At 37.8% G+C, this 25313-nt stretch overlaps 1 protein-coding gene across 2 annotated transcripts; it reads right to left on the reverse strand.

The window, feature by feature from the left end:
- LOC127634943 (importin-4-like) lies at nt 1-25313 on the reverse strand. 2 transcript variants are annotated; one of them, XM_052114713.1, is made up of 30 exons: nt 24996-25313; nt 24730-24816; nt 24540-24619; nt 24397-24438; nt 24119-24248; nt 21381-21560; nt 20623-20688; nt 20312-20413; nt 20102-20185; nt 19734-19844; nt 19597-19650; nt 19408-19517; nt 19197-19305; nt 18979-19108; nt 18731-18844; nt 15046-15159; nt 9137-9260; nt 8941-9052; nt 8600-8721; nt 8442-8519; nt 6930-6987; nt 6722-6827; nt 6212-6405; nt 4824-4874; nt 4577-4702; nt 4198-4424; nt 3975-4107; nt 3372-3476; nt 3210-3279; nt 1-853 (listed from the first exon to the last, which is right to left on the reverse strand). In XM_052114713.1, the coding sequence occupies exons 1-30, from the start codon at nt 25059-25061 to the stop codon at nt 723-725; spliced, it is 3216 nt and encodes a 1071-aa protein (XP_051970673.1). In that variant the 5' UTR covers nt 25062-25313; the 3' UTR covers nt 1-722. The 2 variants fall into 2 exon arrangements, with proteins under 2 accessions (XP_051970673.1, XP_051970672.1); XM_052114712.1 differs by having other exon boundaries at nt 2-853; nt 19734-19883.

The following is a 25313-nucleotide window of genomic DNA, read 5'->3' on the forward strand; positions in this document are numbered from 1 at the left end:
CAGAAACAACTTGAACTACACAAACTGTAATATAAATCTATATTTTGCTGATTAAATCAATATTAGTGGAGAATAGGGTGTTAAATGGATGTTAAAACAGACTAGAAAAGTTCATAAACCCACATCCTAACATATTCGTTACAATATCTGCATTGTAAAAGCCCTGTACTTATAAATTGCATGTTTCCAATAATAATAACAAATGTTTTTTTAGAACCAAGTCTGGATAACAAGGTCAACATATTCATGCTATACGGTAGTATTTCTGTGATTATGCCAGTTGAAGCATGTTAGTGTAATTCTGTATAATTAAACAGTGAAAAAGGTTGCAGTGGAAGGCTAAGAAAATGATGAAAAGTATGGTTCATATTTCACAAATATTTATGAATAATTCAAAGAAATGTTTTTACTGCAAGGGCAATTCAGAGCTTCACACTCAAATATTCAGTCAGAATTTCAAAGAATAGCAACAAAATAAGGAAAAGCAGAAAATTAATCAAGATACACAAATAATAGACAAAGTAAACCATAAACTAATTCCTTGACACAAGTTAGTAAAACAAAGTAAAGCCAAGTGCTCCACTGAGCATTTGCTCAGCAACCTGAATCTAGCAATTTATATTATTGAAAAAAAAAAAATCCTAATCAATTTGACTGGCTTTCACAAGAGTGGAAGGCCTCCTGGGAGTGGGGCATTAGATACTTAGTATGAGGACCAGGTGCTATGACTTAGGAACAGTCATGGTCATCTTGTTTCTCTGTTCATCAGGAAGTGACATCACAGCACTCTCAAATTCATGTGAATGTTGCTGGGCTATGTTTCGGAGCAGCACAAGGAGGGTATTTTGTGTCTCTGAGAAGAGTAAAAGATTGGATATAAACATTCTGAACTTTGTCATTCTTAAAAGAATAGTTCACCCATAAATGAAAATTCTCTCATCATTTACTCACACTCATGTCATGAGTATGACATTCTTTCTTCTGCAGAACACAAATTAAGATTTTTAGAAGAATATTTCAGCTCTGTAGGTCCATACAATGCAAGTGAATGGTGACCAAAAATCAGATGTTCCAAAAAAGGCAGAATAAAAGTAATCCAGAAGACTTCAGTGGTTAAATCTACAGTGGGTACGGAAAGTATTCAGACCCCCTTAAATTTTTCACTCTTTGTTATATTGCAGCCATTTGCTAAAATCATTTAAGTTCATTTTTTTCCTCATTATTGTACACACAGCACCCCATATTGACAGAAAAACACAGAATTGTTGACATTTTTGCACATTTATTAAAAAAGAAAAACTGAAATATCACATGGTCCTAAGTATTCAGACCCTTTGTTCAGTATTTAGTAGAAGCACCCTTTTGATCTAATACAGCCATGAGTTTTTTTGGGAAAGATGCAACAAGTTTTTCACATCTGGATTTGGGTATCCTCTGCCATTCCTCCTTGCAGATCCTCTCCAGTTCTGTCAGGTTGGATGGTAAACATTGATGGACAGCCATTTTCAGGTCTCTCCAGAGATGCTAAATTGGGTTTAAGTCAGGGCTCTGGCTGGGCCATTCAAGAACAGTCACGGAGTTGTTGTGAAGCCACTCCTTCGTTATTTTAGCGGTGTGCTTAGGGTCATTGTCTTGTTGGAAGGTGAACCTTCGGCCCAGTCTGAGGTCCAGAGCACTCTGGAGAAGGTTTTCGTCCAGGATATCCCTGTACTTGGCCGCATTCATCTTTCCCTCGATTGCAACCAGTCGTCCTGTCCCTGCAGCTGAAAAACACCCCCACAGCATGATGCTGCCACCACCATGCTTCACTGTTGAGACCGTATTGGACAGGTGATGAGCAGTACCTGGTTTTCTCCACACATACTGCTTAGAATTAAGGCCAAAAAGTTCTATCTTGATCTCATCAGACCAGAGAATCTTATTTATCATCATCTTGGAGTCCTTCAGGTGTTTTTTAGCAAACTCAATGCAGGCTTTCATGTGTCTTGCACTGAGGAGAGGCTTCCGTCGGGCCACTCTGCCATAAAGCCCCGACTGGTGGATGGCTGCAGTGATGGTTGACTTACTACAACTTTCTCCCATCTCCCGACTGCATCTCTGGAGCTCAGCCACAGTGATCTTTGGGTTCTTCTTTACCTCTCTCACCAAGGCTCTTCTCCCCCGATAGCTCAGTTTGGCTGGACGGCCAGCTCTAGGAAGGGTTCTGGTCGTCCCAAACGTCTTCCATTTAAGGATTATGGAGGCCACTGTGCTCTTATGAACCTTAAGGGCAGCAGAAATTTTTTTGTAACCTTGGCCAGATCTGTGCCTTGCCACAATTCTGTCTCTGAGCTCTTCAGGCAGTTCCTTTGACCTCATGATTCTCATTTGCTCTGACATGCACTGTGAGCTGTAAGGTCTTATATAGACAGGTGTGTGGCTTTCCTAATCAAGTCCAATCAGTATAATCAAACACAGCTGAACTCAACTGAAGGTGTAGAACCATCTCAAGGATGATCAGAAGAAATGGACAGCACCTGAGTTACGATGTGATATTTCAGTTTTTCTTTTTTAATAAATGTGCAAAAATGTCAACAATTCTGTGTTTTTCTGTCAATATGGGGTGCTGTGTGTACAATAATGAGGAAAAAAAATGAACTTAAATGATTTTAGCAAATGGCTGCAATATAACAAAGAGTGAAAAATTTAAGGGGGTCTGAATACTTTCCGTACCCACTGTATATCTTCAAAAGCTATATGATAGGTGTGGGTGAGAAACAGATCAATATTTAAGTATTTTTTCCCCCTATAAATCTCCACTTTTGACCAGTAGGTGGCTAAATGTGAACGCAAAAGTCACTTCCACATTCTGGTTCCACATTTATTTTTATTATGAAAGTAAAAGTTTCGATAATAAAAAAAAGAAAAATGTTATTCTGTTTTTTACCCACACCTATCATATCGCTTCAGAAGACATTGATTTAAACACTGGAGTTTGTATTACTTCTGTACTGCCTTTATATCCCTTTTGGATCTTCATTGTGCAAACTGCATTGTGAGGACCAACAGAGCTGATATATTCTTCTAAAAATCTTGATTTGTGTTCTGAAGAAGAAAGTATGTTATACACATCTGGGATGGCATGAGGGTGAGTAATTGATGAGAGAATTTTCATGTTTAGGTGAACAAAAAAAAATGTTCAAATCATGTAAATTCAAACACATTCTTACCATTATCAATATCCTTCGTACCCAGTACATGAGTGGCAGCAGATATAATTGGCTTGAGCTGACTAACAACCTAGAGGGAGAAACAAATAAAAGTTACACCATTGATAGGACACATTTAACAGGGAGTTGTGAGTGGAGCATGTTGTGAGTGGAGGCTTTTACCAGCATTGGGTTGTGTGAGAAGAGGAAGGCCAGGCAGTTGTAGATGGTCTTGTTCTCTTCCATGTCCTCCTTCAGAGGGAGATGAGCCACCAAAACAGGAAACACCTGAGAGAGAATAGTATATATACATATATGTATATATACACATATACAGAGAGAGAGAGAGAGAGAGAGAGAGTGTGTGTGTGTGTGAGTGAGTGAGTATAGTGCAGGCAAAACACTTACAATGGAAGTGAATGGGGCCAGTGTGTATTTAACAAACATTAAATACACACCAATTTAAATTACTTAAATCCCTGATTTTATCAAAATAAAATCATGTTAACATGTATAATGTTTAGATCTAGTACCTATCCTTCTGAAACAGTGAATATATATTTTTATGGACAGGCCCATTCACGTCTATTGTAAGCATCTTACTGTAACCACAATTTTATTTATTAAACAAACAAGACAAAATTATTTTTGTAGTAATCAACATTATGCCACAAATGCTGTTAATTGAGCTTAACTTGCCTTGAAACATTCCTTCAAGATAGCATAAAATAAAAATGGAACTAACTAATTCAAGGTATGTATTATGTGCATAGTTAATTGTCTAACCTGCTCGAGTGGGACCCCCTCCACATGGCTCATGATCATCCTGCTGAGGGCAGCACACAGGTTGTCAATCACTCTTAAGTCGAACTCTTTAGAGAGCAGGTTAGAGAAGAGGGAGAGCATCATGGGGTAGTCACTGAAGCAAAGTTGGTTAAAGCTTAGCCAGATATACAGAGATCAGAACACAGACACAGTCTCACACACACAAGGGATCTGTGAAGGATACCAGGCAACGTTGGGTCCAGCAGCCTGTGCGAGCGCTCCCAGGCCAAACACACTGTTATTACGCACCTCTGGGTCACTGTCTCTTACTCCGGCTACAAGCACCGGCAGCAGCCGATTGGACAGCCGTCCAGCCACGGCCCTGCCTCCAACCACGCCCACCAATGAGTGCAGGGTTTCACTAATCGTACCAACCGAGAAGGACCGGTCTGCCTCAGTGCATGAGGATTTCTTTAGAAAAGGATAGAGAATCATTCGCAAAAACATTTTCTAAGACAGCTATTTACTGGTATTTTTACTCCCAAAAAATTTGAATGCAGCACAGCATGCTGAAATATGTATGCAATTATTCCATCTTTGTGAAAAAATAGGGAGAGACTCACAGCTTTGCTCATGATGAGAGGCAGCAGGTCATTGAGGTATGGGTAGAATGTCTCAGCAGGTACAGCTGATGCCAAAACAGGAATCCCCTCACCAGCAAACTCCTGCAGCATGGCATCATACTCCGCCTGAAACACACAAACACACAACAATTCCACAATGTCACAAGGCATTTGTCACAGTTAATTGCATCATTGCTGACAGTGAACTATGACTAAATCATAAAATCTGTGTGATTATTTTAACCACCTGCTGGTCGTCATCATCTGCTTCATCCCCACCTACATCCTGACACACGGTCTGCGCAAGCCAGAGAGAGTGAATATAAGATCATAAGCAAAAGAAAAAAACATCCACCCGCTTATGACTGCAGACTTAAGTAACACTTTTAACAAATGAGAATAAGATGCCATTTGAAGCCAGTGTGTGTCAGCACAGTCATGCCATTGGATTACTTAAAGCCCATTTTCCTTGACACAGATTAAGGTTTGTTCTTGAATTAAAAAGCTTTTTTTCCAAAGGCAAATTTTTCCTGTGATATACTATTGTCTACATCTGTCTGATGTAGATGTCATACAAAAAAATCAAAATCTAACAACCACCAAATACCATGGTACACTCTGAAATAAAAACCCTTAAAAGGAATAAGGTCACCCAAAAATGAAATTTCTCTCATCATTTATTCACCCTCATGCTGTCCCAGGTGTGTATGTCTTTTTTTCGTGCAGAACACAAATTAAGATTTTTAAGAAAATATCTCAGCTCTGTAGGTCCATACAATGCAAGTGAATGGGGACCAAAACTTTGAAGCTGCAGAAAGCACATAAAGGCAGCATAAAAGTAATCCATAAGACTTCAGGGTTTCAGGCTTTAATCAATGTCTTCTGAAGCGATCTAATTGATTTTGGGTGAGAACAGACCAAAATATAACTCCTTTTCACGGTAAATCTAAACATCAGCAGTCTCTTTGGCGATCCTGATTTCAAGCTTGATTACACTTCCTATAGCACCATCTTGCGCTCTGCACATGCATTAAGCACTAGTAAGTGTAATCAAGCTTGAATTTATAATATTAGAGACTGCAACGGCAAGATGTATGGTGAAAAGTGTTATATTTTGGTCAGTTCTCAACCAAAATCCATTAGATCACTTCTGAAGAAATGGATATAACCACTGGAGTCTTATGGATTACTTTTAAACTGCCTTTATATGTTTTTTGATTTTCAAAGTATTGGTCACAATTCACTTGCATTGTATGGACCTACAGAGCTGAGATATTCTTCAAAAAATCTTTGTTCTGCAGAAGAAAGTCACACACATCTGGGATATTATGTGGGAGAGTTAATGATGAGAGGATATTCCTTTTTGGGTGAACTATCCCTTTAAAGCAATAGTTCCCAAAATCTGTAGTTTCAAGCATATATGACTTAATTTCTTCTGCGGAAAACAAAAGGAGTTATTTTGCAAAATGGTGATGGGCTGTCAAGGTCCAAAATAATAGACATAATGCAGAAGTAAAAGACATATCATAAATGAGGTCCATATGACTTGTAAGCTATATTTATATATTTAGTCACCTAAAGCCATACAATAGCTTTGTAGGTCTTAAAATGTAATCCTAAACACTGAGCTTTAACCTTCTTCTTGAGAACATCTCTGATGGTGTTGCTGATCTCAGCTAGTCGCCCTGGAACCTGCAACGCCTCCCCCTGGCAGGATTTGATCACTGCATTCATAGACTCCAGAACGGCCATCACCACCTGTCTCTCCCTGTCCTGCCTCACTGCCTCCAGAAAACAAGGCAAAACCACATCCAACAACTTATGCAGCACTGTAGAGAAAAAGAGAGAGATACCCAGAAGTTGATCAAAGGTTTCTGAATAATTGAAACTTACAAGATCCTTCCCCTTCACATTGACTGAAGCTAATTTGACTAAAAGAGTGGAAGGAAAGGAATAAGGGCTGTGAGGCAGAGTTAAAAGTTAATCCTCTTGTCAAGAGAAGTTCCTTCTAATTATTTGCCTTGGATATGTCAATAATGAAGCAAAGACAGAGAGTAGATTAAAAGAAGCAGAGATGGTGATGTGAATATCAAAATGTGTGCAAATGAAAGAGTCAGAGAGGAGTAGAGGTGTGTGTGTGTGTACCCTGGTGGTTGGCCTCTGTTGGGTTTTCCTGCCATACTTTATGCTGAGCTCGGAGGAACTGGCCCATTGCACTAAAGGCAGCTCTCCTCACGTCCTGATGTGGGAACTGATGGATGCACATACACAAAAGATCACAAACATTACTAACACAAAGGATCAAACCCAAAGGGAAGCAATTTAACACTCATGAAACACAAGAGCCACTTACATCACAGAGCTTATACACCTGCTGAAAGCTGGACTCCAGGAAGGGCTGAAACGCAGCTCTATGACACCGAAAACAACCACATTAGCGGTAGTACTGTGATTGATATACTGTATGTAATACTGGAATAATGATATTTGGGACTGTCTGCTGGCATGAAGCTTTCAGCATATTTAATAACATGTAGTTGATGCATACATTTTTTTTAAAGGGGTCATGACATGGTTTTTTTTATTGTATTATTATGTTCCCTTAGGTGCAATTATAGTATTAATATATTTTTTTTTAAGAAAAACTTTTAAAATCTAGTGATTTATGACCTTTTCCCACCCTGTTTCTCATCCTCTGATTCAAACAGTCTGTTTTGGGGGCGTTTTCCATTTAAGACTTCAGTGTTAACGCCCACTGTTATGATTGGCTAACGTCAGTGCCTATGTATCAATTATTGACGCTCCCAGCCAGAACAATATGCAAGTAAACTAAGTAAAAACACTGTGATTATTCATAATGAATGAAATTGCGCTTTAAAAAGTAGTTTAAAGTTTAAAATAGATTACTTACAGTTTGCGTCGTCGTTGTTCCCAGAATAGTCGGCACGGACTTATCTTTGAGCAACAGTTTTCTGGCAAAGCCAGCATCATATTGAGATTTGTTCTCAAAACAGTCATCCTTAAAATGTACAGAACAAGCGCTTAAGTTAACACTGCCGTGACTGGAACGTCCACAAAAAATAAACTGCATCCATTTTTCCCTGACGTCTGGATCTTTCGGCAGCTTATTCAGAGGTTTTGTTTGACCACAGCCAGGAACAGCACATCTGTGTGGCATCGTAATTTTCCTGTGCACAAGTAGTCTCTGTCAGAGCTCGCTGTCCATCGACTAAACACTTGTGAGGCGACGGCGATACTGAAATGAGCGTAGTTGTCTTGCGCTTAAATCGTAGTTATCTTGTGCTGGAGGCGGTCATATGCAAACGCTGTTACGTCACTTCTAACCGACACGTCACTTCTAACCATGAATCCAGAACGAGCTGTATTTTGAGCTTGATTAAATAAATGATTCGTTTAGAATGGGGAGGACGTCTTAAAATATTAAACTTGCAGGACGTTTTAATGATACAAAGACCTCTTATATACCAAAAGATCAAGGCAAATTTGGTTTCTCATGTCATGACCCCTTTAAATCATCATCAGGATTTTAGGTTACAATTTATACAGAGAATAAGAGAAAATGTGTACTTATGGTGCTGTGACTGGTCACCATTTCTCCTGTGTAATCACCCTTTTGCATTCATTAGTTAATTTTCTAAAGTCTGAATATTCCATTTAGTTTCTCTATGAATATGGTAATATAATTGTAAAAGAATAAGCAAAATGCTGCTTTAAATCCTGATAAAATTACATTTAGAAATGTACATATAGGAATGGAGCAATATGCACATCCAATGTAAGCCTCTATGTTGTAAAAAAAATGCATAAATTGTGTGCTTGTTTTCTATAAAACATGACTCATTACCCCGTGTTGAAGGCAATTTCACCCAAAGCATCACAAGCATCTTCCTTCTCATCAATGTAAGCGTTTTCTACACTGAACCTGAGAAAATGGAGAGAACATTGATGAGCGCTCTTACATAGGAGAAAACTAAACCTAGAGAGTCAAACAGAGAGACATACCCTGCAACATCTGTGTCATCAACCTCTCCATCATTCTCTGCATCCAAAACAGAATCACCCTCTTCACCTTCATCAACATCATCATCCAGGAGAACAAACTGTTTGTCCACCTCTAAATGAGCCTGCGAGGTAGAAAAGAGTATAACAGTGCGGACAAAAAACTTGTTATTTTTCACTGTATGTGTAACATATTCCAAGATGTGACATTTAGTGTTGTATAAAATATGAATCTGGTTCTTTTACTTAAGAACACCTTAGATTGAGTAAAACCCCCAAGTCCCATGTTTGTGTAATTATGTCTCTGCTATATACATGTGTGAGAATGTACTGTCTGTACTGACCGTCACTCCCTCAGTGGATCTCAGTGACAGCAGCATCACTGTGGTGATAGGGGTTAAGTGAGGGGATAGATAATCCGGGCTTACTTCAGATACAGCAGAGAGTAAGCTATATCTGGAAAGAACAAAAAATATAATGAGTGGATATTTGTGCCTGTTATGAGGTGGTGTGATTTTTTTAGAGCTCTTGAAATCATACGTGCAGCGACGCAGGTCCGGGTCATCCACTGCATCAATGAGGTTCAGACCTAACTGCACACACTCTGCTGCCAAAGGACTGAAGACTTCCTTTCCAACAGTGCGAGCCAACACAGAGAGTGTGTCTGAACGATAAAAAGGAAATGAGCGATGAAAGGAAAATTAATTATGTTGTAGTGGGGTCCAAATAGTGAAAATGATTCCATTTGCATTTCTCCATTCCATTTGTATTTGAGTGCATGCACTTGAGCTGACATGGACTCCACGTTTGTACAAAACATGATCCGTGTTATCCAGCATGATTTAAGAATGCGCCAATGAGCGTTTTTGTCCTTCAAATGGAAGTAACATAATCTGACCTTTTGCACAAGAGTGACCTAATAAACAGTGCATAATCTTAAATAATTTTCTTATAAGTTATAACATTTGTTTGTGTCAAATTATTCAAAATCATAAAGCTTAGTCTATTTACAGATTTTCAACCCTAGACTCTTGAGATCACCAACACAGTATGTTGCATGCCTAACATTAAAGGGGTCATGACATGAGGAATCAAATTGTCCTTCATCTTTTGACATATAAGAGGTCATTGTGCTATAAATACCTACTTAAATTTTTAGAACTGAAAATTTCCTACTAGTTAGAAAAATAGCATTTATTAAACCAGGCTGTAGAAATGGGGCGTTTAGAATTTGTGGAACTTGTGATGTCACAAGGACCAAATACATCTGCATATGTCTGCCTCCAGTAAGACATTAACACCTATTTTTCATCATTGCACCCTTGGCCCCGCCCACTAGTGCTCACAGTCAGTCACAGGTGAAAAGGGGGGGGGGATTTGACCATTATCATGCGTCTTGCACCACTTTTAGACAATATCAACTTCAAACTCTACATAGGCGGACTTCAAAACAACAGGAAACAGCACAGCTGAATGAAATGCAATGAAGATGTCCTGGTCCAGTTTTGCATGCATCTGTGCTATATTAAACGTTTGTAAGCATGCACTATATGGACATCTTTGATTGTTTTGATGCATTTTCAGTGATGTGCAGCACATTTTATGAGCGGTATAAGTGCAACTTCTCATTCTGCTGCATCCACAGACTGGGACATAAATTCCTGTGTGTAAACAAACACGGAAGATATAAGACGTTGCTCCTATGAAGACCAGCATCTCTGCTTTGGCCTGTTGAAGCACCCAACAACACAATGGACTGTATTACACTTGCATATTCAGAACATTTCAGTGTGGATTGTATGTGAATCAGTCACAATATGATTCAAGCTTTGCAAAGGAACTTATGAAAGATGCAGCAGTTAAACACTACAAGACCTGGGAGTACAGTTTAATTCACAAATGTTTCAAATGTCATGACTGTTTGATAGTTCCTGTGCTTTAGTGAACATTTTGATACATTCACATGAAATGTGTTGGGTATATGTTATGTGTTAAATGAAATGTAGTCAGGGTTCCCACTTTGTTCAAGGTACAATTTTCCAGGACATTTTATGTGCCCAACAAGAGTAATCTTTATGCAAAAACACATGCATCCATTTAAATCGAGCTTTATTTTGGCGTTTGTTTGTTTTTGACAGTAGTTTCTCACCTCCCGATAAGCAGTTTGCTCCATGACCCACTATGATTATTAATCCTCATAAAGCTGTGATTCAATTAAATAAATATATAGTCTGTATGTGCTGCACATTTCAGAATGCTCTCCGTCATCTCACACACACAAGAGCGCGCTTGATGATCACAATGGTGTTTTCAGTGTATTAGCGGCTGGCGAAACACATTCGTTTTGAAGCGCACAACACTTGCCGATAATTTATGTATTCAATTAAATCAGATACTTTTTTTCATTTAATTATCACACTAGGACATATCACTATTTTAATTTGATTTAATTTTACATTCAAATATAAATTTTGTCCAAATGTCATATTCCACGACATTCTGCGTTTTATTGCGAATGCCATTTTTTTCCAGTATAGCAAATTGTGCAGAACTAGCAGCAAAAATAAAGGCTACTTTGTTGTGACTTGCTCCTACTTCACAAATTTGTTCAGTTTCATTAATGTATTAGTTTAGTAACCACTTCTATAGATGCCATTAGGTGGCAACAAATGAGCATCTTATGTGCAATGAGTGATTAATTGAATAACTTTTAGATGTTCACAACCGAAATCTGCCAAGAGACTTTATAGTATTTAAGCATTATAAGAAAAAAAGCAGATCTATAATTTCGGTTCAGTTTGTAAACTGCCGAGCATGACTTTTATCAGAAAAGACAACAATAATAGTCTAATAATAATAGTAATAATTTTGAGTTTAATTACTGTAAAGGGGCGGATCTAGAATTTTTTTTATGGCGTGGGAAGGTGGTAGCATGCAGACTTTGAGGGGTGACAACGCTAAGACAAGCGCCCATGCATAGTTCTTATGGATAAAGATACCAAGCATTATTGCAGGGCTCAACATTAACGTTTGTCCGCGACAAGTGGATTTTTGAATGGGCAAGTGAAAGACAATTTTACTTGCCCAACCGTACAAGTAGCCGGATTAAAACATCAATAACGAAAAAATGTCTGGCTATATTTGTGCCTAGGTCCATTTAGATTTATTATTTAGATTTATGATTAGATTTAGACTTATTCATACGTAGTTTTAGTCTGCTGTTTAAAATAATCCAGAGCGCATAATTTTGTCATTTGCAAACTTTCTTGCTATACGCTGTTTGACTGACTGGCAGCTTGTGTGCTTTACACGGGCGTGTGCTTCGAGAGGTCGCATGCTAATGAAGATACGCACCTAAATGGTCAAATACACCAAAATGCCTGTCTTGGTGAGGTATTCCACCAAACTGCCAATCTTGGTGAGATATACATGTAAACACAGTGAGTTATGTCTAAACAGTGGGGAAAAGGTGGATTTGTATAAAAAAGGTCAGACTTGTAAGTGTTAAAAGCTAATGAACCTGCTGCTGTCCCAGTGTTAATATTAATCAAACAACCATAACAACAACACAAGAAAACACTCACTGCTCTTGGCTGGATAATTTTAGTAACTAAAAAGTATTAACGTATTATAATAATACATTGAAGACCAGTATAGTAATGTCGTATTTCATTCTGAATGTTTACTAGAATACTTCATATTGCTGATAAAATCTTTTAAAGCTGTTAAAAAAGCAATTGTTCATAATTTGTATTTTGTTCTAGTGGGTTTTTTTATTTTATTTGTTCTATTCTCTTTAATATTGATTGTTTACTACTGTTGAATAATTACTTGAGAACTAAAACAATTCTTAACAAATCATCATATTTCACTAAATGTTGGAATTATGACAATGTATATATATTGTGCATGGTAGATCTTGCTAGAATATCATGATGAAAAAGTAGATCTCATTACACAGAAGTGTGAGCACCCCTGCTGTAAATTATGGCGATGCAGGCTTTCCTTTATTTGACTTCTGCACATAAAATAACTGAACTACCATTTGAGAATAACAGTTTATCAGAAACCAGGTGTCTCGAGACGCGTTTTAAAGTTCTTTTTAACTTGACACGGCATCTGAAAAAACAGTGCTCCTGCATGAGACGCTGAATAAACAAAGACAAAGCGAAACAAAGACGTTAGTCTAGCGCATTTACATAAATGCGCTCAATCAACAATCAGCTCACCTGTTTACCACACACCTGAGAGTGATTAAGAGAGAGGAAGAGAAAGAGAAAAAGACAACACAAACCAACAATATGGTCGAGAAGGCCATCACATTGGGGGCACAGAAAAGAGCGCGAGCTGTGGCAAAACTGCTGATACTAAACGACAAAAGCCGCAACCATCATTTATCATAACATTCAAAATAACAAATTCCAGTGCCGGATCACCAGTCAAAACATACACAGATTAAATAAAAACTCCTACTCAAGAACTGGAGATGTTTAATCTGGATTATACATACCTGATGACAGCTATTTCAAAAAGTGGTGAGGACACGTCTCACCCATCTCAACCCATAACTGACAGTGATGTACCTAATAATCATTCAATGAATACTTGAAAAATACTCCACATATTTGTCAATGTGGTCATTGTTGTTGAGGAAATAAGCTCATCAACCCGTGAGAGCCCAAACACTGTACACACGTTGCAATAGTGATTGGCTGCTGCTGTAAAAAATTATGGGATTGTTGCTGCTGTAATTAATCACCCTATGGGTCTGTAGTCACTTGTGCGTTAGGTTTGTGAGTTTAGGCAGTTTGACATGAATAAACCTCTACACAATGTCAAAATCAACGATAATATCCATACATTTTTATTTGATACATTTGGATGCTGGGGTGGCATACACTGGTAGATCTGCCCATTTTACAGTAGTTCAATAACTGGGGTCTCTGGATACTTAGGAAAAAATAAGGCAATTATTAATTTAAATAAATGAGACATTCAGTATCTCTTCATAAATTTTTACAGTTTTAAAATATTTCTTGCAGCTTTGTACTCTCAAAGACATAATTCGTCTAAGGCAAAAGCATGTGGGGAAAAACACTTTGGTGTGAAGTTGGAGCCGAGGTTGCACTGACGCATCACTTCAAGACTTCAATGTTTTCGGCAGAGCTGATACGAGTCACGTGAAAGCCCCTAAACGTGTATAAACCTCAGTCACATTTAAGCATTAATAGCTCTTCCGTCCTTTTCTCTCCGTGATGAACAAAGTAGACTCACGATACTGAAGTACAGGAACAACATGCCCCTCCCTGTCAGTCGGTCGGTACATGTACCAGGTAATTCAGTTTGTTTATGAATCAGAAGTTTAACGAGTGCCTATTCTCACTATGCATGTACTGCTGTAACCAATCAAGCGACGTGCCTCAGTTGGACTGTGATTGTATTCAATCATGAGGGTGTAAGCACCCTTAATCATTGATGAACCATCACAATGTGCAGCCGCCTGCAGTGACAAAACAATAGGAATGTGTATTTGACTCCTATTCAGAGTCCCAATTGTAATCATATTTTTGTACATGTAATGAAAACCTTGCTAGCAACACAGTTAAACAAGCTTTTTATTATACTAAAATATTTTTTGTTTTAATATTTAGGCATTTTTCTAATTTTCCATGACATTCCAGGTTTTCCAGGAAGTGTGGGAACCCTGGTAGTTTTATAAATTATAATGTGAAGCTTGTTCATTTTCTTCCGATTTGAGTTTCAAATATGGCTCTATTTGAGGGTCTGAATGAAGTTAGCGATCAGAACAGTGGCAGTTATTAATACAGGTTATTTACTGCAGTAATGTTTTGTTTTTGTTATTATTTGAAGAAAAGAAAAAAATGTAATGTTTTTTAAATATTTTTTTTAAAATTGTTTTGGACTTTTTTGGTTTGTGAACGGCACTTGGTCTGTGCAAGGTTCGCTTGTAAAAATTACGTGCTTCCTGCTACCTCCTCCACGAGACGAGTGACCTTACCAACGAGCTTACGTCACCCCTCTCATGAACGTGCATCGCAGAGGTGTATGGAAGTGAACAGTTGTAGTAAAAAGTATAGAAGTATTATTTTGTTTCTAAAAATAATCAATCATTTGGGTTCAGAAGAAATTTATTTATCGACTGTTGTTTGGAATATTTTGATACACCCTAAATATGTATTTTGGACCATCAAATATGGAGTACATTCACTTGCATTGCTTAAAGGAGGAGGCCTGAAATGAAATCCTAAAAATCTTAAATTCTGTTTTTATGAAGAAATTCAGATGCATCTTGGATGGCCTGAGGGTGAATAAATTATAAGCAAATTTTTGTTTTTTGGGTGAACTATTCCTTTAAATAAGCATTCAGATGCACTGGTAACAAAACACTGAAATGTGGCCATTAGTTGATATAGTATAATTATTTTTACCCAGAGCCTGTGTCTGCAGAGCCCTCATCTCCTCTCTCGTGTCCGTCAGGAATCCCTTCAGACTGTCAATCACTGGTGGGAAGTAAGGCACGAGCAGATCTTTGGCTGCATTTGCTGAGTGAGAGAAAGAGATTGTGTGAGATTGTATTCCACCCTATCAAACACCTTCTCAGCATCAAGTGAACTCTGCATGGCAGCAGTCAGTGTCTGATCATTCGCAACTGACCACATAACATTTATAAAACGTCTAATATTATCAGAAGATCTACAACCACAAATAAACCCCTCTTGATCTATATGTATAATAGATGGAATTACTCTGCTTAATCGATTAGCCAGAATTTTAGAAAATATTTTTACATCTAAATGGATCAGGGAATTTGGACGATAACTTTTACATTCATTTGGGTCCTTATCTTTTTTTTTTATTAGACTGATCATGTCTTGCATCATGGTTGGCGGTAGTTCACCTTTCTTTAATGACTCTTTTAATGAAGTAATATCGGGAGTAAAGAAAGTATTTTTGATCACTCGTCAATATAGGAAGTGTATCATGTATCTGGCGAGGGGTTTCCCTTCTTTGTCCCCTGACTCAAAATATGTCTGTCTTGCCCTGCCCCAAATAACCAAAACTCAACCTTCTGTGACTAAATAGTATTGTACATATATTTTAGCTGGGTCAACTCTCTAAGACCACTGGATGACATTCGTTGCTTCAGCACTTTTAATACTCTTTTCTAATTCTCTGAATTCTTGTGCTTTGATCTTTTTAATGAATGAGGCATATTGTATGATCCGACCCCTAAGAACTAACATGCTCCCAATTGAGCAATCAGTGGTAGATGGAATAAGTGACTTGGATATAAAGAAAAAAAGTAAAAGAGTAAATCTTATGAACTGATGAAAAAAAAATGAAGGTCCCTCCCAGATAGATTCAGAAGTCTCCAAATATTTGTAAGACCAAGATTTTTACACATCCTTGAACCAACATTGACACTTCAGTGTCAATGTTGGATCATGCAAAGGGTCTACACACCTTTGCATCACCATGATCAAGGACTGGATCCATAAAAAAATGTAAGTCTACACCCAAAACAATATAATGGAGGATCCCAGCTGCTTGTAGCATTCCCTCAAAATCTATAAAAAGTTCTAATCATCACCATTGGGTGCATAAATATTATCCAAAATAAGGTTTTGCCCCTGTATTTCCGCCCTCTATTTCAGACTCTTCCTAAATTATCTTTGATCTGTATGAGACATTTTAATTCTAAATGCTTACTTATCAATGTGATGACTCCCCTGCTCTTACTAGAACCAGCACTGCAAAACAAATGCCCACCACCCCATGCCCTGCCAAGTTTTTCAGCTTCCTGTGAAGAAAGGTGCATTTCTTGAAGGAACACTATATTAGGGCTACGCGATTATAGCAAAAATCATAATTGTCTATTATTGCTCTTGATATTGTAATTGCGATTATTAATGTTGATTAAAATTTTTAATTACCGTAACGTCACAAAGTAAGCAACAGTGTGGTTCTTCAGAGTAGCAGATTTCAATGGTGGATATGAACTGCGCTCCAGTTTCTTTTAAGCATATTTTAAGCATTATATTGTATTTTGTATTGTAATAATGTTTGTTAAGGTAAGGCAAATGAAAATTATGTTAAATTGATATCTATGGTATAGAATAAATGTAATTAATGCTAAATTACTGGTTAAATTATTAGTACATGTACAATAAATAATATGGCATATTCAATATTCACACTTATTAACAGCTGATTAAGTTGGCCAAGTTACTGCGTTTAATAAATCCTTTGGTGGCTAGACAGTGGGACATTTGCTATCGGAGTTTGTGCAATTTTTATAAATTGTACACAGAAATCGAGCAACGCGACAAACTCTCTCATTACAATGACTGCTGCCACTCACTGCAGGTTTACACCGTTTGAGACCTGCATTTCGACACAAGCTCAGTGAAGCCTCTGCACTCTTGTGAATGCTCTCATTAAAAACAAAAGCTGTCTAAATCAGCATAATAAATCAATTATTTACACCGTGTCTGTGCCTTGATTAGAACAGGATCATTTTAGTTTTGTTGTGTTGCTCATTTGCAGTGTATTTAATATCTATGTTCAAAGCGAGCGGTGCAATATGCAAAGAATCAAAAATAATTACAAAGTGCTTTTCGCTCTTGTTCTACAGCTTCTTTTCAAGTGTCAGGTGATGTTTCTTCAGTATTCATTTTCGTGTGCTACGCGAACAGAGCAAGAACATAAAGCAAGCATCTGGGCGTTCAGATGGTTTAAAACTTACAGATAGGACTGAGGACTAATCTAAGCAGCTTTGATTGGCCATTGCCGTTTCATTGCAAAACGGACATGTTAGTGATTGGTTAGAATACTCAACCGCTGCAAAACACGTTGTAAATAGAAACCATTGATGCAACAGGAGCAGACTTAAATTGAACGCTAATAGTCCATTTTCACAATTACAGAATCGTGGCAGCCATAATTGCGATTTGTTTTTCGATTAATCGTGCATCCCTACACTATATTTTACGCTTAAAGAAAGATACAACCTTCTTTTTATAGGGTGCCCCAGCCCAATAACATTCCACATGGAGAGAAATATTTTACCTAAATTAAAGTGTGACATATTGACATGTAAAGATAAATTATGTACCCAAGGCAAAATTACATTGACCACTTTCCAACATTGATGTAACAATCAAATCCTGAACAACCTACAGAAAAAAAATTTGCTTCAACCCAGTGCACAACTGTACTAATTTTTTACACTATTTGAATCCGTTGCACTTCACTTGTATTGCACAATCAAAGTCCAGAAAAACCATGATGTTGTGGTTCTCCCAGCACCACTTGCCTTTATTCCTCACCACTAATAGAACAAAGTCTCTGTCAGCAGACCCCAAGAATCTTTCCTGGATAGATCGGAATCTGTCACCCACCATGGAAAGCTGACCAAAAACTTTGTGGGCGCGCTATATTTTGAGCTGGCAGTCCGTTATGTCGATCAAATTCTGAAGAAGCCCATCCAAAAACATCATATCTTTACTTTCCTTTCCCTCAAGGATTTTAATGAAACAAACATTATTTCGCCTGCTCTGGTTTTCCATATCCTCTAGTTTTTCCCACACACATTCCACATCAGCCTTGGTAGCAGGTGGGTTAGTATGTAGCTTTTTCTGTTGACTCCAGAAACTCAACCCATTTTTCAACATCGTCCATTCTTGTGATCAGGGTGGAAAGTTTCAACTCCATAGAAGTGATCGCTATAATTATTTCTGTGAGGCCCTCTCAGCATAGTTAGCAAATAAAACTATTTCAGTTCCCACCGGTTAATATTGGGTAAAAGGATAATTGTAGCAAAGTTTAAGCGGAGCTCGCCTCTAAGCGACCAACCTTCGCATACCATCACGTGACTCCCCATAAAATGTAGTTTTAATGGAAAAAAAGGAGTGGTGGTGTTGTAGTGGTCTAAAGCACTAAACTGTTAATCAGAAGGTCGCTGGTTCGAACCACACAGCCACCACCATTGTGTCCTTGAGCAAGGCACTTAACTCCAGGTTGCTCCGGGGGGATTGTCCCTGTAATAAGGGCTCTGTAAGTCGCTTTGGATAAAAGCATCTGCCAAATGAATAAATGGAAAGGAGGAGTTACCTATCGCCCCTATTGCACTGACAGCCAGCTCTTTCAGTTTGAGGTTTTCTGCGTTGTTAAGGGCTGACAACATGGTTTCCATTAGAGTGGGCAGGTATGGCTCAATATTTTGACCTGATCGAGAACAAATGAGAGGAAAAAAAACAGAGACAGAGAGAGTTGGATGCATGCAGGCCCATTATAATTTATTAATAATACAATATGTTAGTAGTGGGGAAAACATCTTGAATGATCCACTGTATTCTAACCCAAGTTCTCCAAAAAGTTCTCTAGAGCATAGAAAGCCTTGGTCATGTGTCCGATTTTGGTCTGGTTCACTGCAGACAAATATCCTTGCAACAATGGCATCAACTCAGCATGGAATTTACTGATATCCGGCTATGAGATAAAATCAATCAATTAAAATCAGAAACTTTTTAAAAGCAAAGAAAACTAGGCCTTCACATGTATAACATATTAATCCAACCTGCAGGTGTTCAGAAAACTGTCCGAGGGCAAAGAGCCCTGAACTGCGTACCATTTGGTTACTGTCAGATAGACTTCGACACACCGTTTCAAGCACGGATGACAACATCCTAACACACACAAATAACATGCACACAAATAAAAAGCAGGGCACTGAACAGCTTGCTTTAACATGGATTAAGATGCGTGTATGGATGTAAAGGAAGGCTTACTTGGTGCGGATATGATCTGCACAACCCTCTGCCAACACAGCCAAACACATGAGCCCCCCCTTACGCTCATACGGGTTCTCACTGGCCAGACAGGCCTGAGTAAAAGGCATCTACAGCATAGCAAATGCAAACATTTCTATAGATTAAGTCAGCTGTAAGAGCAAGTTCCTTTCCTGTCTCTATACTGACCAGCTGGTTGAAGAGTTTTTCAGGTGGCATATGAAGAGCCATGGTGTCAATAACCTGCAGTAGAAACAGGCATTTGAGGAAAAAAGAGATGTGTGGTGGGAGAATGAGGAAGAGATAAAGCAGGTGAAGAGAACAACCTGAACAGCAAAGTGTTTGGGGTTCTCACTGTCACCCTCATTGTCATTCTCCACATCCTCTGGGTCCTCCTCTCCAGGAGGGGGCACAGCACTCAGTATAGGAAACACAACCTGCAATATTGGTTGTAAAAGCTTATGCTTTAATACAGCCTGGAAAACAGAGAGAGTTGTTGTTACTGATGAGACTAGTAATGAACGAGGAGTAATGAACTAGGATATGAAAAGAAATGTCCATTAATCAATAATGAGAAAAAAATATATATAAAAAACAAACATCATTATTTCATATGTCCATGTGTAATCTACACCCAGAATTTATTCAGTTTATTGCTCTAGACAAAACACAGAATCAAAACAGTTGGGGCTACCTTGCTTTTTAATCTGATGAGAAAAGCAATACATGACAGAGCCTTTACACGAAGAGAATTGCTTAGGGACACGTCTTTACCAATCTAGAAAGAAAAAGAAAATAAACATTTATATTGAAATGTTTGTGTGTTGATGAGAACGCCAAACCAAATTTTGTCTTTGAAGTCTTCACTGCAAACATAAACTGCTGTATAAATGTGTGGACAAACCTCCAGGCAAAACTGGACAATCTCAGCAATGTACGGCACAACGATGGACACTTCGCTCTCCAAAAGCTCATCAAATACCTCCATTGCCTCACTGGCCTGATCCTTAACAGAAAATCAAATTTTATAAGATTAAAAAGGAAAGACTGAAGAATGGCCAAAGCCACTGCACCACTTAACGGTTGGTCTGCAAACAAATCAACCAGGTATTGCAGCTCTCACAGTGCTTAGCACACAATTTAGGAGCATAAAATAAGCAATGATTGGAGCATTACCATACGGAACACAATCACAGTGGATCAAAGCTTTCTCACCTGATCTGCCTGAATGAGGTGTTTAAGAGCAATGATCAGTTTGGGGATCAGAGATCGCATCAAGTTCTAAATGAGACAAAAACAACACTCAACTTAATAGCTTGATTTCTTTCTGCAGTACTCTACATACTTAAACAATTCTTTAAAGGAATATTCCGGGTTCATTTAAAGTGAAGCTCAATCAAAAGCAGTTGTTGCATGATGTTGATTACCACAAAAATTATTTAAACTTTTCCCTCCTTTTCAAATATATATATATATATATATATATATATATAAACCAATAAGGCACTTACAATTAAAGTGAATGGGGCCAATCCATAAACATTAAAATACTCACGGTTTTAAAAGTTTTGCCACAAGACATAAACAATATGCATGTTAACATGATTTTAGTGCGATAAAAGTGCTTACTAACCCTTTCTGTGTGATGTTATAGCCAATTTTACAACATTGTTGATATGATGACATAATGCTGTAAAGCCTAAAACAACAATTTACACAACTTTACTGCTCAATAACACATTTTTAAGAGAAAAAATTATTTTAAGCTTTGCATTTGCACTTTTAATCCCTCCAAAAATATGCCCCATTCATTTACCATAATTTAAAGAAAGAGTGATGAGGCGAAATATTTTTTGTGGTAATCAACATTATGCCGTGTTGTCTTGTCATATTGTATACCTGTCTTGTATTGAAACCCAAATATTTATTTAATTCTAGTAAAAACTGCAGCAGACAGACAAAGCAGAACAGACCATCTCCTCTGTGCCAATGTAGGCTGTGATGGCAGTGAGGGTAAGAATGCAGTAGTAGAGAGTCGTAGGGTTGTTCAGGTCTTGTAATACAGTCTCGAACAGCTGTAGTAGCTGCTTGTAGTGGGGCTTAAAGGGCTCCGGGTTTGATCCCACCACCTTGCTGAGCAGTAACAGACCCACCTGGACAGGACAACATAAAGACCATGTTGATATGAGGGAACAGACCATTATGTGCCAACATATTCACAGGGTTCTTTTATGCACCAAAGTTTACAGCATTGTCATGATTAAAACTTCATTATTGGCATTTTTACTAACTAATAAAGAATCAAAAAGTATGGTTCTACAATGTTTTGTTTTTAGACATGGTAATATGGTAATACCATGTTTTGGAAATAACTCATGGCAGTACAAAGGTATTCTTTGAAGTTAATTGGAATACAACATAGAGGTCGACCGATTAATCGGCCGATTTTTTTTTGCATTTTTTAACATAATCGGCATCGGCCAATATCCAAGTATATCAAGCCGATTATTAGGCAGGCGTATCTGTGGGCAGCCTAGTGTTGTTGTGGAACACGTGTTCGACGCACGCTGCCCCTACAGTCATTTTCCAGCAGAGTGAGCAGACCTCATCCAGTGCATAAGGAAGGAGCTAAGTTCCTTGGAGAAAACAGTAAGGATTCAATTTGTATAACTCCTTTATATTTAATTAAAAAATGTTGATATGTTACTGCAAACTTCAAGAAAAAACGCAACAAACGCGATAGGCGACATGACTTTCAGCTACTTTGGATAATGATAGCGTATTTGAAGTTGCATTATCACAGCAGAAGAGTGACTATCATGTCACAATAAGCAAGCAAGAATTTTGCAATTACATACAGTGAATCTGAGACTTTTATTTGTTCTGTTTGTGTGTCTTATATTTGAGAGGGTTGTCACTCAATGCAGAGAAATAAGTAATAAAAAAAGATACCAACACACAATAGGCTATTGAAGGAATGGCTTTGGTAAGCTTGGTTGTTATCGGTTCCGCTGTCGGTACTGGAGAAATTAAGAAAATACATTTATTATTGCTATAAAGAGAAAGTAATTTTATCTCGCCAGCCATTTCTATGTATGAAACCATTCGTCTGTGATGCAATTTAGCTATTCGCAGTCAGAGAGAGAGAGAGAGAGAGAGAGAGAGATCTCTCACGCGGTGCCACAGCGAGCACAACACGAGCCCTGCTTAATGAGTGACAGAACTAAACATTCAAACGTAGTCTGGTTACACTTTAGATCTGTGATATTAGTCTGATTTTATTTTAGATTTCGCCTTCCAAAGATTATAAAATAATATTTATACATAAGCCGCATTCTGTCTAGCACAACTTCCTTCCCTTCACAGCGGTGCACTGACATTTCTCCCTAAAACTCAAACTTAACGTCAGAATCAGCATGATTGGTGATTGTTGTAAAATGCAGTCTAGCTACTGTTGCTAAATAATAATAATATTTTAATAATAAAAAGAGCGCAAGAGATACCGTTCCCAATGCAGCGCGTGCTCCGAAACAGACCGCAAAGAGACAAGCAAAGTATAGGGTTTTAGAGCTACTTTGGGTTTCATGTGTTCCAAACGATCAACTATACACAAAAATATGTCAAAACGACCAGCTTGGAGATTCACTTAAACACAGTTTATGTCTTAAATGGATGTAGTTATGGAAATAGTTGGGAGAAAATATGGTGTATCAGGAGCCTATTAGATCTGAACAGGGTATTAAAGGGGAAGCAGTCTAATAAACATGCTGACGATTGAGCCATTACTGCGAATCAAACAACAAAAGGCAAAGAGAAAATCACTTACAGCTCCTGAATGAATAACTTCTGCATTAATAAGCATTAATCTATCTATGATAAACTATACAGTGTTATTTTACAATTGATTACTTTATTAGATTTCTTTTTAGACCACACCTGAACAGTAATGTTAGTAGACCTTCCTGAAATTAAATCACTGTGCCTATATAACGTTTATCTTTGTGTAATTGTTTATCTTTGTTTAATATATATATATATATATATATAACAAAAAGACCCGTTAAGAATACCGTTAAAGTACCGGATCGATAAGCAGTATCGGTAAGAGTAGTAATACCATTAAAACCTTAACGATACCATCCCTAGTTATGCCTGTGCTTCTCTTGGATGCTCTGAATATTGGATTATGTGTCTGGATTGCCCCTTAATTAAAGCTGCATTTGGATCTCAACCTTCGTGGTCTCGGAGCAGTTCAGTAACACCTGCTTTGTTTATTTAATATATTTGTTATACATTATTTATACAATATGTTTTTACATTATACATTTTTAATTTAAGTGTACAAGTGCAGATTGGTCAAGTGTTCAATAAATGTATTTGTTGAGACATTTTGTCTATCTTAAGTAATTATTTGTGTTACATTTTATCTTTCAAATAAAAGGTTCAAATAAGAGCTTAAAAACAAGCACATACCGGCCAAAATAAATCGGCAGCATTAATCGGCCATCGACCGTCCCGGATTTCAAAAGATCGGCATCGGCATGAAAAAAACAATATCGGTCGACCTCTAATACAATACCATGGTAAATGAATATGGTAATCACTCATCACCAAGACATGCATCAACTGGTATTACCGTTGTATGCCATCACTGTGTCATAGCACAATCACACTACTTTTTTGAAACAGGTTGATCGTTAACTGGGTTTACCCGTCTGTCCTGTGGGTTATTGCTTTTAGTGGACTGGTTCAATAGGGAAAGAAGTGCAGGCCAGCGGTCGGGGGTCTCGTGTTTCACCAGAACTGAGCTCAACTGAGAGAGAGCATGAAGAACTGTATGCCTGCACAATGAAAGATAATCATAATCATAATATAACAGAAAAAAGTTTAAAACCTGTATAATACCTACAGGAAAATGCATAAGGCATGGTTTTGCTTGCGATTTCTGGTTTATATTGAGTGTTTCAGTGCAACTGATTACAGACTTACTCTGTTTCTTGTTGGAAAGCTTGCAGCACCACTGCTTTCAGACTGAAAACAATATTACTATATTGAGTCACAATATAAATGTACAGTGCAACACAGAAGAAATAATGATCTTAGTTTCTTGGTTTAAATGAGAAGTCTCTAACCTCTCCCTGTTGACTGGGCTGATTTTTTTCCAGTGTTTTCTCACTCTCATTCTGAGCATCACTGCTGCCGACTGACGAATCTGAGGCAATAAATACAGACCAAGACAACAGCACGTGGCTCATTATATCTTTATAGTGTGTAACGTTAGCGCTTACACTGAATTACAGTTTCATACAACTGTGTGTTTACCTGTGGGTTTTGGGACCCTGTCATGACTGCACATAATGCAGGGACGATGGATGGATCTTTAAATGCCTGTTTTAACTGAGCTGTTGCCTGATAAGGAAATGACAAATCAATATCAACCATAACAAAATATTCTAAATATACAGACTCTGTCATAAATATTTTCCCAAGAAGGGACACGTTTGTTTGAGTGATTTTACGACATTATAGAAAGTGATTTCACATATCAAGCCTTTGGCACAGGATAACAGCTTCATTTAAGTATCTACCTGTTGAATGACAGCGTTATCCGGCTGTGTCATCTGCTCCAGGATACTCTCGAGCTCCTCAGACATGTTTTTAATGGCGTTTTAACAGTTAAATACGTTTATTTAAAAATGTATACAAAAAACGACCAAATAGGATGACAGGTACTGTTCAGAAACAGAGTTGACCATATAACATTAATGAAAATAGCAGATGTTATTATTTTCTAAATGAAATGTCATGAGGAAAATGTTGAGTATCAGCTCGAGCGCATTTAGTGAGTTTCCAAAACGGACACGCGGGTTAGAGGGAGGTAACGTCGCGTCGTGAGGTTGATGTTA

Source organism: Xyrauchen texanus, chromosome 42, assembly GCF_025860055.1.
Source record: "Xyrauchen texanus isolate HMW12.3.18 chromosome 42, RBS_HiC_50CHRs, whole genome shotgun sequence".
Taxonomy (NCBI): domain Eukaryota; kingdom Metazoa; phylum Chordata; class Actinopteri; order Cypriniformes; family Catostomidae; genus Xyrauchen; species Xyrauchen texanus.

What these genes read in the sequence shown, in the direction of transcription:
- LOC127634943 (XM_052114712.1), bottom strand. Translation starts at nt 25,061, where the DNA reads ATGTCTGAGGAGCTCGAGAGTATCCTGGAGCAGATGACACAGCCGGAT. An exon ending in AGCCCAGTCAACAGGGAGAG is followed by an intron (nt 24,439 to 24,539) that starts GTTAGAGACTTC and finishes TATTGTTTTCAG; the next exon opens with TCTGAAAGCAGTGGTGCTGC. An exon ending in GAAATTGCCTTCAACACGGG is followed by an intron (nt 6,988 to 8,441) that starts GTAATGAGTCAT and finishes TCGGTGTCATAG; the next exon opens with AGCTGCGTTTCAGCCCTTCC.